The sequence below is a fragment of the Chlorocebus sabaeus genome, chromosome 16, assembly GCF_047675955.1.
Source record: "Chlorocebus sabaeus isolate Y175 chromosome 16, mChlSab1.0.hap1, whole genome shotgun sequence".
Classification (NCBI taxonomy): Eukaryota; Metazoa; Chordata; class Mammalia; order Primates; family Cercopithecidae; genus Chlorocebus; species Chlorocebus sabaeus.
The window spans coordinates 29,538,543-29,551,736 of NC_132919.1; the positions used below are offsets into that span (position 1 = coordinate 29,538,543).

General features: G+C 37.3%; 1 protein-coding gene across 2 annotated transcripts in view; it reads left to right on the top strand.

Annotated features, from left to right (window-relative positions):
* NF1 (neurofibromin 1) overlaps nt 1-13,194 on the top strand; it is a 287,975-nt gene that overhangs the window by 261,026 nt on the left and 13,755 nt on the right. For both annotated transcript variants that reach the window (XM_008010958.3, XM_008010961.3), the window contains 7 exons: nt 1,572-1,729; nt 5,828-5,950; nt 6,342-6,472; nt 6,651-6,751; nt 7,837-7,979; nt 8,324-8,370; nt 9,803-10,019. In XM_008010958.3, coding sequence (XP_008009149.1) covers nt 1,572-1,729; nt 5,828-5,950; nt 6,342-6,472; nt 6,651-6,751; nt 7,837-7,979; nt 8,324-8,370; nt 9,803-10,019 — 920 coding nt within the window. The remainder of the gene's footprint in view (nt 1-1,571; nt 1,730-5,827; nt 5,951-6,341; nt 6,473-6,650; nt 6,752-7,836; nt 7,980-8,323; nt 8,371-9,802; nt 10,020-13,194) is intronic.

Sequence of the window (13,194 nt, forward strand, 5' to 3'; positions counted from 1 at the left end):
TTTGTTGTATTTACTCATATCACACTAATGTTATTTAAAGTTTTCTATAATGTAGATTTAGATGGTCAAAATTATATCTGTTATACATGGTTTTGGGTAATATATTTTTCAGTATAATTTGGAGAAATTTCATGAAAATGGCATCATTGGGGGATTTTTCTGTATTTTCAACTAAAAAAAATTTCTTTAAGGTTTAGGGACAGTGTTGAATGTAGAAAAGTTATCTTCTGTTCGCAAAACTCATATCATTCCATTTATCAACATCCTGCTTTTTGATAAAAAGACTTCAACAATTTCCTTAAGATTCTAACAATGTATGCAAAAATTTTTCAAACGTACTTGGTATTCAGTAGTCTTACTTTTGTCAGTCCCATTATTATATTACTTTGAGATATGCCCTTTTTGTTATAGAAAAAGTAAAATAGTTTGCCTGTGTTCCCCTGTCAAAACTATAAATTAATGTCTGATTTTCTTGGTTTTTAAACAGTTGCCTGTTTAGACTTGATTTTTTCTGATTTAAAAAAAAAAATCAGTGCAATAAGTTCAAGGTCTTTTATCAGCATAACTACAGTTAATAACAATGCGTTTTATACTTGAAAATTGCTACAAGAGTAGATTTTAAGTATTCTCACCGCAAAAGATAAATATATGAGGTAACACATATGTTAATTAGCTTGATTTAGCCATTCTACAATGTAAACATATTTTATTTATCTTTATTTTTATTTATTAATTTTCTTAGAGACGGAGTCTCACTCTGTCGCGTAGGCTGGAGTGCAATGGCACAATCTCAGCTCACTACAACCTCCGCCTCTTGGGTTCAAGTGATTCTCCTGCTTCATCCTCCTGAGTAGCTGGGATTACAGGCGCGCACCACCATGCCCGGCTATTTTTTGTATTTTTGTAGAGATGGGGTTTCACCGTGTTGGGCAAGCTGGTCTTGAACTCCTGAACTCAGGTGATCCACCCGCCTTGGCCTCCCAAAGTGCTGGGATTACAGGCATGAGCCACAGCGCCCAGCCAATGTAAACGTATTTTAAAACATAATGTTGTACACCAAGCTTGTCAAACCCATGGCCCGCAGGCTGCACCCAGCCCCGGAGGGCTTTGAATGCAACCCAACACAAATTTGTAAACTTTCTTAAAACATTATGAGATTTTTGCAATTTTTTTTTTAAGCTCATCATCTGTAGTTAGTGTTAGTGTATTTTATGTGTGGCCGGGAATATTCTTCTAATTCCACTGTGGCCCAGGGAAGCTAAAAGATTGGACACCCCTGTTGCTATACCTTTTTATTTGTCAGCTTTTAACAATTGCAGTACAGTTCTTTTTGCTCAGCATTTGGTGAGTTCAGTACTCACCAAATGTACTATGTACAAGATACTGTGGCAAGAAAGTTGATAATTCCTGGGGATACAACAAGAGTTTGTACCCTAAAGCCCTTTAAAGTACAGTTTTAAAATTAATTGATTGCTGTTGATAGGAAATAGGACAGCCACTTGGAAGGAGCAAACAATGGTTATATTTGTCACCATGTTAATTAATTTTTCTCTATTGTTTTAATCTCTCAGGACACTAAAGGAGACTCAGCCATGGTCCTCTCCCAAAGGTTCTGAAGGATACCTTGCAGCCACCTATCCAACTGTCGGCCAGACCAGTCCCCGAGCCAGGAAATCCATGAGCTTGGACATGGGGCAGCCTTCTCAGGCCAACACTAAGAAGTTGCTGGGTTAGTTTATCTAAATTATGTAGATTTTTTTTTATTATTTTAAAAAAAGGATATTTTTACTCTTGGAAAATTATTTGAAATTGCAAGATTATCAAAATTTTCCATCTCAATGAGGCAAAGTTTTTGATGCCATTTAAAAGAGAGTTTGATAGATCAGTTAAGCATTGTAAGTTGAGATAGAGAAATGAGAATGGGGCCTTGAAACGGTTTTTTCTGCATCTTAGACTATTGTGACTCTGCTTATTTTGTTTTGCCTTGGCTGGTCAGCAGGGAATGGAACTCTGAGACATATTAGATAAACACCTATAAGAAAGCAAGAGTCTTGCTGCACTCAGGGGATTTAGTGATATACTGTAATACTTCCCAAAATTATCATCTGAGAGAATATGTGAATATGGTATGAAGCTATAATAGTACTATTTGCCATGCTTTCTTTGAAAAGACAATAAGACATGTTTTTCAATTACCGAAAGAAAATAGGATTCTTTTTTTTTTTTTCCTTGAGATGGAGTCTTGTGTTCACCCAGGCTGGAGTGCAGTGGCACAATCTCAGCTCACTGCAACCTCTGCCTCCTGGGTTCAAGCAATTCTCCTGCCTCAGCCTCCGTAGTAGCTGGGATTACAGGCAACATCACCACTTCTGGCTAATTTTTGTATTTTTAGTAGAGATGGGATTTCCCCATGTTGGCCAGGCTAGTCTTGAACTCCTGACCTCAGGTGATCCGCCCTCCTCGGCCTCCCAAAGTCCTGAGATTACAGGCATGAGCCACTTTGCCCAGCCAGAAGATAGGATTCTTGAAATTAAGATTGCTCAGTTACATCAACATTTATAGAATTTTTATCTCTGAGAAGTACACCTAAAACGCCACGAGACTCATTTCCATTTTAGTAACTGAAAGTAAATGAATGAAAGAACCCAGTAGGCCAGATGCAGTGGCTCACACCCATAATCCCAGTACTTTGGGGGACTCAGGTGGGAGGATTGCTTGAGTCCAGGAGTTCAAGACCAGCTTGGGCAACATGACAAAACCCATCTCTACAAAAAATACAAAACTCAGCTAGGCATGGTGACAAGCACCTGTAGTCCCAGCTACTCACGAAGATCACTTGAGCCCAGGAGGCAGGGGTAGCAGTGAGCCAAGATTGCACCACTGCACTCTAGCCTGGGTGACAGAGTGAGACCCTGACTCCAAACAAACAAACAAACAAAAACACTGATCTTACATTGCTGCTCAGAGGAAATGCAGAGATGTTCTTCTGTTCCATTGGGTAAAATTGTAATTATTACTGGAATACATTGCGATCTATATTTCAGTGGCCAACACTGTGAATAGTTCAACAGATTTCAGTTATCCATGCAAACACATTTAATATCTTTAGATATTAGAAGAATGTTTGTGTTCATAAGGAAATTAGTGAACAAACAACAAATTGTAACATAAATAACCTGCCAGTAAACCATGAAAGAAATAGAAACCGTGAATGTCAATCACGGTTACTAGCCACATAGGTGTGTTACTGTTGTTGAGTTCCCTTCTGTTAGTACCTTGCCATAGGTAATCTTTTAGGAGTTTCCTGGTTACTTTGTGTTTTGTAATTCTGGATTTTCATGCCAATGAAGTTGTAAATGAAAAACTAACCTCAGAAAAAAATGTAGTATTGAATTCGTTCAACCCATGTACTAAGTGAAAAAGATATGGTAACTGCCCTGGAAGAGTTTGTAATTTGTGTCCAAGACTTATAATCAGCCAATCACAACAGCAATTCCAGGTGCCATTACAATGATATGTCTTAATGGAGGAAACTGGAGATCTGGGGAAATTAGAAGAAAAAAAAAACTGCAGCGAGGAGATAACATTTGAGCTATGTCCAAAAGATTTAATATATGCTTGCTAAATAGACAACAGGATAAGTAGGGGTGTATGTTTAAGGGCAGTGGGGAATAGCAAGAGTAAAGAAAAGGCGGGAAAGCAACATGATACATCATGGCATCATGGGGAATGGGGTAGGAAATGAGATGAGAAGAAGGATTAGAACTCGATTGGAAACGACTGTGTGCCATGATAAGAGATTTTTCCTTTATCACGCGTTCAGCTGAGGTATTTAAGTAGGGGAAGAACATGACCAAATTTTAATTTTCGCCAAGTTTTTCTAACAGCAATGTGGAGAGACAAGAACAGATTTTTAGCAAGGGAACCATTTAATAAAATTGATATAGCAGTCCAAGTAAAAAAAAATTTTAAAAATGGTGTGGGCCCCGCACTAAGGCAGGAGCAATGAGAGAATGGAGAAGAACCAGCAGGTTTGGAGCTGGGCATAATGGTACACATCTATAGTCCCAGGAACTCAGGAGGCCAAGGCAGGAGGATTGTTTGAGGCTGACCTGGGCAGCATAGTCAGACCCTGTCTCAAAAAAAACAAAAATCAGGTTTGGAGTAGGTTTCTGAAGTAGAATGGACATGACTTAGTGACCAATTGTTACAGGTGGGGAAGGGGAGAAGATCGTGAAGGATGTCAGAAGTTTTTAGTTTTAAAAACTGTCTGGATAGTGATTCCATTATAGAGATCAGGACTAATATGTTTACAGTACATGATAAATTTAGGTTGGTTGATTATATTGGAATATTTTCAAGACATCTAGGAGTATATAACTAAGAGATAAACCACAAGATATACCTGGAATTCAGGAAGAAAGTAGATGAGTAAACATTTAGAATTGATTAGCTCACAGATAGTTGAAGCTATGGAAGCAGAATGAGATCTTCCAGGAAGAATGCAGAGAATAAAATAAAAAGGACAAGTGAGAAAGGAAGGAAAACTAAGTGTAGAAAGTAGTGTCCCAATCTCATGGAGTATGGAAAGCACTGACTGGTTTTAGAAAACCTAAGTTTTCCATCTGGTCATTGTCTAGATCCCTAGCCATGCTGCCTCAGACTAATTACTTAACTGCTCATGGCTTCATCGGTGTACATGTGCATGAAACGAAAAAGCTGAACTAGATCCCTTTGGGCTGTTAAATTATTTGGCCTTGGTATTCATGACTATTATGAATAGTTATTCGTGTTAATTCTTGAGGTAATAGACTTTGTATTTCTCAAGTGTTAAATTGTCAGATTTTCTTATATTGGCTTTAATTCTGGCTTTAAAAAAGTAATACTGTTGGCCGGGCCTGGTGGCTCATGCCTGTAATCCCAGCACTTTGGGGAGACCAAGGCAGGTGGATCGCTTGAGCCCAGGAGTTCGAGACCAGGCTGGGCAACATGGAGAAACCCTGTCTCTACTAAAAATAGAAAAATCAGCTGGGTGTGGTAGTGTGCACCTGTAGTCCCAGCTACTGGGGAGGCTGATGTGGGAAGATCATCTGAGCCCAGGACGCGGAGGTTACAGTGAGCTGAGATCATATCACTGCACTCTAGCCTGGGCCACAGAGCGAGACCCTGTCCAAAAAAAAAAAAAAAAATATATATATATATATATATATATATATATAGTGTTAATACATGATTACATGAATAGAGAAACTAAAAGCCAAGTGGGAGATAATGCTACTTGCTATTTTTGAAGCATCTCCCAGTGTATCTGGTTTTTAGTATTTTCAGGCATGCATATCTTTTTTTCAAAGCTTAAAAAATTAAAATCAAACTCTGCTTTTTTCCTAAGCTTGGAAATTACTCATGTATTAATGAGTAGTTCTTGCCACCAGCAGCATTTTTTAAACTGAAAAGACTGGTCAGACATAGCTGACCTTTGGTACTGAATAATGCCTACCCTTGTATTTATTATCAGTTATCATATTTGTTGATTTACCTCTAGTGTAGTTTGGTTTACCTCCAGTGTACAGAATATAATCTCAGTTTAATTTGCACCAGCAAGGTGCATCCTATCCTGAAACGGAAAGCTATGGGAACAAAACCCTTTGAGAAGATGGAAAATAAAGGAAAGAAACTGCTCCAGGGATATATTAGAGCTTTCTTTTAGTCCTAAGTGAAAGCTTAAACACTTTATGTCCAAACATTTTCTTTTTAGTATATTCCCATTTATACCATTTATAGACATTGTGGTTAATGAACTTCCATATTCTGTAACTTTTGTTTATAGGAACAAGGAAAAGTTTTGATCACTTGATATCAGACACAAAGGCTCCTAAAAGGCAAGAAATGGAATCAGGGATCACAACACCCCCCAAAATGAGGAGAGTAGCAGAAACTGATTATGAAATGGGTGAGAAACAAAGTATTGATCTAGATCGTTGAAAATAAGGTGGGAGAGTACATGAAGGTCATGTTTATTTTCCAGCTATTTCTTAGAATCTTTAGAATGAAATACAGAAACGTTTGCCATTTCTCAAAAGATAAACTCTACCATTCTTAAAATGACAGTTATCTTGAAGCTTGTGTAAAAAATAGTCATATATATTATATACAGCATTGTAAATAAGTAACCAAAACTTTTGTATAGGTGAATAGTAATTCTATATGATGTTTATGTTAGTACTTAAAGTATCTACTAAAGAAAGCTGTTGAATTGTAGAAGTAACATTGAAATAGGTGAAGTGATTATCCAGGTGTTTGATTAATACAGCTGATCACATTAATTCCCTGTCTTACTGCAGAAACTCAGAGGATTTCCTCATCACAACAGCATCCACATTTACGTAAGGTTTCGGTGTCTGAATCAAATGTTCTCTTGGATGAAGAAGTACTTACTGATCCAAAAATCCAGGCGCTGCTTCTTACTGTTCTAGTAAGGATTTCCCCTTTTTGAGTCCCCCACCCTCAAATTTTTATTCCAGTCTACTTTTAGGAGGCCCTTAAATATTAGAAACATGAATAGGATACAGTCTTCTACTTCTCACCCAAACAGATAACATTTCAGCCACAAAGTAAAAATGTTGTGTGTTTACTTTTTTGCATCTTGGCAGGCTACACTGGTAAAATATACCACAGATGAGTTTGATCAACGAATTCTTTATGAATACTTAGCAGAGGCCAGTGTTGTGTTTCCCAAAGTATTTCCTGTTGTGTAAGTATCTCCTTTTGGTTTAATTAACCTTCGTGCCTGTCTTTAAGTCAAATGCTTACCCAGTAATGTGCACTGGTTGCAAAGAGGGCAAAATGAGATATTGTGATAGTGATTTTTAGCTTTGAGATAGTAGATTTAATGAGGGTTAAGATTAGTTTTGACCTATTAGATCTATTAGAAAGTTTATAAGGAAAGACTTTTAAAAAAACTGGTTTATGTAAGTGGTTTATTTTGATGATCATTGCTCATTTTCCTCACTTAGAAGCAAACTATTAGACTGCTATATCTAAATCAGCATACCTGTTTTGGTTTACTTTTTAGTAGAGCTTTTGTATTTATCCACAGCTGAGTGAAAACGACATTGACCAAAAGAGGTGAATTTTATTCTCTCTTAAGGACTAAAAATATTAACCTCAAAGTATTCAAATTTAAATAGCTCAGATAAATTCTTTTCCTGATCTAGGCCTTCTACATCATGTCATTATTTTCTTTTTTTTAACCTCATGTTAGAATTTTAGAGAGTTAGGACTCAGTTATTTTTATTAATGGAGTGTAGCCGGGTTAGAAGTAATTTTTTTCGTAAGTTTCAATTGGATCATATATTTCACTCCCTCTAAACTATTTTGCTTTCCCTATTTGGTCTGACTCAGCATTTTTTAAAAGCACTGATTAACATTAAATTTAATTTTTTATTTTCGTTTTGCACAGATCCTAAATTTAGTTTTAACTTCCTAAGTGCATGTCAGTATACAACGGATGGAAATAATACTAAAGCATGCTAAGTAGCAGACAGAGCCAACCTTGTCTTAAGCAAACATTTACCGTATATGGTTACACACGGTTGTATGACACTACCAGTTGTTTGTTTTCACCATTTCTTCCCTGGTGACTAAAAACAAAAGACAGACAAAAACAGACACACACACGTGTTCATTGTAGAAAATTTGGAAAATGAAGAAATGCCCCAGAAAGTAAAAAGCACTCATCTCCCTTCAATTTTAGCACATTATTCTGGGGAATGTATATTATGTTTTCCACTACATAATTTTTCTCTAAAATGTTCCTCTGTTGACTTTTTTTTTTAGGCATAATTTGTTGGACTCTAAGATCAACACCCTGTTATCACTGTGCCAAGATCCAAATCTGTTAAATCCAATCCATGGAATTGTGCAGAGTGTGGTGTACCATGAAGAATCCCCACCACAATACCAAACATCTTACCTGCAAAGTAAATAAATGTATCTGGAGAAGGATGGTTGATGAACTTGCTAACATGCGCACTGTTGTAGAATGCACTGACTACAGAATTCTTTATAAGGGATAGACGTGTTTATACTTTTATTTCCATATTCCATTTTTTTACTCTCTCAATTGTATGTCCAATGTAACAGGTTGACAACTTTTTATACTGAGTATATTTGAGGTGGGGTTTAGTCGCTTTGACATATTCTAAAAACGTGTCTTCAGCATGTACATAGGGTTTACATATCATCAGCTCTACAACTTATTTAATTTCTGTTACAATTAAAAGATATCTTGCTTGTTATAAGAGTGACATTTGATTTGTTACAGGTTTTGGTTTTAATGGCTTGTGGCGGTTTGCAGGACCCTTTTCAAAGGTAAGAAAATATATTTTTCTGTAACTTTTGGCAAAATGAAGGTTTCTGTTCAAATTAGTATGCTTGCTTTAAGAACACACAATATGCTGAAAACCAGAATAATAATTCACAATGAACACATATGTTACTTTTGTAAAAAGTTTCTCATCACAAGGTTTTTTTCCAGGAAGCAGCACGGTGTGGGGGTGTGTGTATTCACTTTTACAAACAAAGTCAGCTTATGCTTGACTTTTCAGAAGAGTATCATAAACCTCGGTGATACTTTTCTGCCACAGTCCCTTGTGTATTTGATAATCTTAATGCACATACTTAGATAGCTTATGACTAGCAAGGAGCATTACCATTTTATTTCCAACCTATAAGATTCATTTCTCTCTGAATTTGTCCTCATTTGCTCCTTTTCAGTTTTTTTTGTTTGTTTGTTTTTGTGAGACAGAGTCTCACTCTGTCTCTAGGCTGGAGTACAATGGCGCAATCTTGGCTCACTGCAACCTTTGCCTCCCACGTTCAAGCAATTCTTCTTCCGCAGTCTCCCAAGTAGCTGAGACTACAGGCATGCACCACCACGCCCAGCTAATTTTTGTATTTTGGGTTTCACCATGTTGGCCAAGATGGTCTTGATCTCTTGACCTCGTGATCTGCCCACCTCAGCCTCCCAGAGTACTGGAATTACAGGCATGAGCCACCGCACCTGGCCTCAGTTTGTTTTCTGATTGGCGTTAGTTTATGTAGTGTTACATAATATGTATATAATCATTTTCTCTGTATGTGGGCTTTCTCCAAATTGATCAAAGTTCCTTGAAGGCAGGATTTCTGTTTCTTCCCTTGAACAGTTCCTGGTGCAGTGTTTTAGATACGGGGGTGCTAAATCAATATGAATTATATAAACCTTGTTCCAGTTTTTAAGAATTGGGTATTTTGTTTATTTCTTTTCACTATTACTGAATATCTGTTGACATGCAAAGGTTGTCACTTAAAAAATGGGCCTGAAGTTACAGAAATAGTATATCATACAGAAGTTTTTGCATTCGGATTGCCAGTAACCCTGTGAGCCCTTTACAGTGTCTAGTGATTAGAATCTAAATGGCAGCTGGAATGATGATGCTCTGCTCATTTTCTCTGTTTTGGAAAATTGACTAGACATCATTCCTGATGATTGTATTGCCTTAGTATTAAATTCAGTCTGTCTTGTGCATGGCTTTCAGAAAATGCAGGTTCATCTGGAAGCTTTAAGTGTAAGCTGAATAGACCTGCCTGTTGTAAGTCCTCTGGTAGTCTATAAATATTACTCCACTCCCCTTTTTTAATGATAAGTAATACAAAGGAAGAAAAATAGTAAATTAAGTCCAAACAAAATTAATACCTTTTTGACTTCAGATGGGGATTTACTTAAAGAAAAGGAGCTAAAATAATTTCCTGTTTTTCATTACAGCAAACACAAATTCCAGACTATGCTGAGCTTATTGTTAAGTTTCTTGATGCCTTGATTGACACGTACCTGCCTGGAATTGATGAAGAAACCAGTGAGGAATCCCTCCTGACACCCACATCTCCTTACCCTCCTGCACTGCAGAGCCAGCTTAGTATCACTGCCAACCTTAACCTCTCTAATTCCATGACCTCACTTGCAACTTCCCAGCATTCCCCAGGTCAGTAAATGTGATCTTTACATGACTTTGAGCAACAGTGTAAGATACCAACATTAGGAATTCTCTTGTGATCAGTTTATAGCAAATTTTGCTCCTTTTTGTTATGAGATTCACCTTACATTTCTTCTTTACCTTGTAACTGACTTGACTTTTGTTACTCTATAAAGCTTTCTACTTTCAGACAAGTTGTATGTAAGACAGTAAAATGTTAAAATGTCCACATGATATTCCAAGGTTGACAAGTTTCTAGAGTGTGGGCAGGAAGAGTAACTTAAAACACATTACTCTGTAAGTGAACAGAACTATAATTCCTTTACTAGATATACTAACATTGCCCTAAGGGCCTCTTTCCTCTGTCTCTGATACAGCATACTATATCAAAAATAAAAAGAAGAAGAAGAAACACAAAATCTATTAGGTACCTCACTTTCCTGCTGCCAACAGTAACTCAGCCATCCATAGACCATCCTGAACATCTGGAAGTAAATAATCAAAAAAGTCATCTCAAGAAAATAACATCTTAAAGCCCATAAGCATATACATACCAATTCATAATGCAACTTAGATTTGAATACACTGAGAAATACTAATAGCTAATAGCTCAGGTGGGACTGAGATAAACAAGATGGCAGAAATGGCAAACCTACAGAACTCTGGACTCATTCAGTGTCATAGTGAATGGTTTCATACAACACTGGTTGACCCAGGAGGGTCGTTATTCATTATAGAACTTAACACTATTGTGTGTGTTATGATGACAGTGAGTAATGAAGGAAAGCTTTTGTTATGGTCGTGTTTTCTATTTAGAAAGATACTCTTCTAAAATGGTTAAAAATAAAAGAAACTTTAGTTGTTTAAAGTTCCATTATCTGAAAAGTTCACTTATGAAACACATCATTCTATAAGGAAAAGTTACTATATATAGTTCTTTTAAGTGTTAGCATAAATTTAAAAAAATGACCTAACTATTCTGTGATGTTCAAGATCAATAAATAGAATTCCCAGTTTATGATCCCGGTTTTGCATGAACATTTCAATTTATGTAATTTTGAAGGTTCTAAAGAATTTTGCAATACCTAATTCATATTATAAACTATTACATAATTAACTGTATTCTATTAAATTCTGGTTAACAACAAAGCTTTGCTCAGCAGAGGAAACAAATTTTATTTCAACATTTGTCAGTCGCCTTACAAGTAATCCTTTTCTTCCCCCCAGAAATAAGAGAAGTCTAACTTTTTTCCCCCATGTAACAAGGTTTGTTTGCCCTCTGCCTCTAACTCTCTAGTACTTTCTGCAAGTGTGATCCCAGACCAACAGCATCATTTGGGAGCTTGTTAGAAATGCAGATGCTGGAGTTTCACCTCAGATCTGCACAAAAAACTCCAAGTAGAGCCCAGCCAGCAGTCAGTGTGTTAATAAATACCCCAGGCAATTCTTACGCACACTGGAATCGGAGAAGCACTGCCCTGGGGCCTGCTTCTGGTCTTGCCCATTATCAGCATTTCAGCTGTGAAGGCCAGGGCAAAACTTAAAATTTACTTTTTTTACAGATACTGCAGCCAATGAATTCCTTGCTTTCTGCTTCCCCGCTGATAAACTCTTTAGCATTTTGGAGCTAGGGAACCATACAGGTAATTTAGTTTTAGGCTCACAATATCGTGTACGTTGGGGAGACTGAGTTTTAGAAGAGCTAGGTTAACTGCTTTATATAGTTCTTATCTAGAACCAAGTTCAGGCCCTTTTATACTACATTCATTGCCTTCCATGTCTGTTGTCTGTCTGATTATCTATCTACTTTCCCTTCCCCTTCTCTATTTCCTTGTTTTTGTTTGTTTATTGCTAATTCATTACTTCTGTCTGCCTTGCCTTAAGCCCACCAGTTCTTTTTTGTCTGTGGGACTGTTTTCTGGGTTATTGAACAAAAGTTCAAAAGTTTTTAAAGTCTGCTTCATTTTAACCAAGCTTTTTGCCTTTTGGGCTACTAAACTTGTGTTAAACATGTCAAAAATGGTTAGTTTTTTTATTAACTTTTTTTACCCAGTCTAATTGTTAGGGAAATTTCTGCCTATCTTTGCCCACTAATGGAGACAACAAAATAATCTGGATGAGAATAAAGAACCACTACAGGTTTCTCTGCTATATGATTAGTTGCATATATCCAGTGTTAATTGGCTATTTGCCAGATCATTTGCTTTGGTAAAACAGTCTTACTCTACAACCTCTTACTTAGAATTGTTTATTAAAATCAGAATAGGTTTCATGACTTTGGTTCCAGTTTCAAACTAATGGTGTCTCCTCCATTAACTCTCCAAAGATGAATAAATAGACTGCTACACCTTGGAAATCTCTGACTATACACAGAAGAGATGAGGAAGTTTAAAAGTAATAGAATTAAGTGGTATCATGGTGTTCAGCTCTTCCTGTCACTCAATTGTGTGTCATTGGTTTGACAGTTTATTTTACTACATTCAGAGAAAGGGTTTATCTTTTCAAAAGTAGCCTTACTCTCCCACAAAACCCATTTGTATCTCTAAATTGTGGGCTCATGTTCACAAAAGGATCCCAATTTATATGCCCCATCACAGGGTTTTTGTCATTTGCTCTTACAGAATAACTCCTAATGGTAAGAGTCGATCTTTTTGTTTGTAAATAGGTGTATTGCTTCATATCTTTAGCTCCATCGCATCTTATATCCTTATCTCTTCTTTTTTTTTTTTTTTTTTTGAGACGGAGTCTCGCTCTGTCACCCAGGCTGGAATGCAGCTGTGTGATCTCGACTCACTGCAACCTCCGCCTCCCAGGTTCACACCATTCTCCTGCCTTAGCCTCCCAAGTAGCTGGAACTACAGGTGCCCGCCGACACGCCCGGCTAATTTTTTGTATTTTTAGTAGAGATGGGGTTTCACCATGTTAGCCAGGATGGTCTTGATCTCCTGACCTCGTGATCCGCCCACTTTGGCCTCCCAGACTTCTGGGATTACAGACGTGAGCCACTGCACCCGGCCTTTTTTTTTTCCTTTGGAGACAGTGTCTCACTCAGTCGGCCAGTCTGGAGTGCAGTGGCGCAATCTTGGCTCACTGCAACCTCTGCCTCCTCGGTTCAAGCGATTCCCCTGCCTCAGCCTCCCTAGTAGCTGGAATTACAGGTGCACACCACCACGCCTGGCTAATT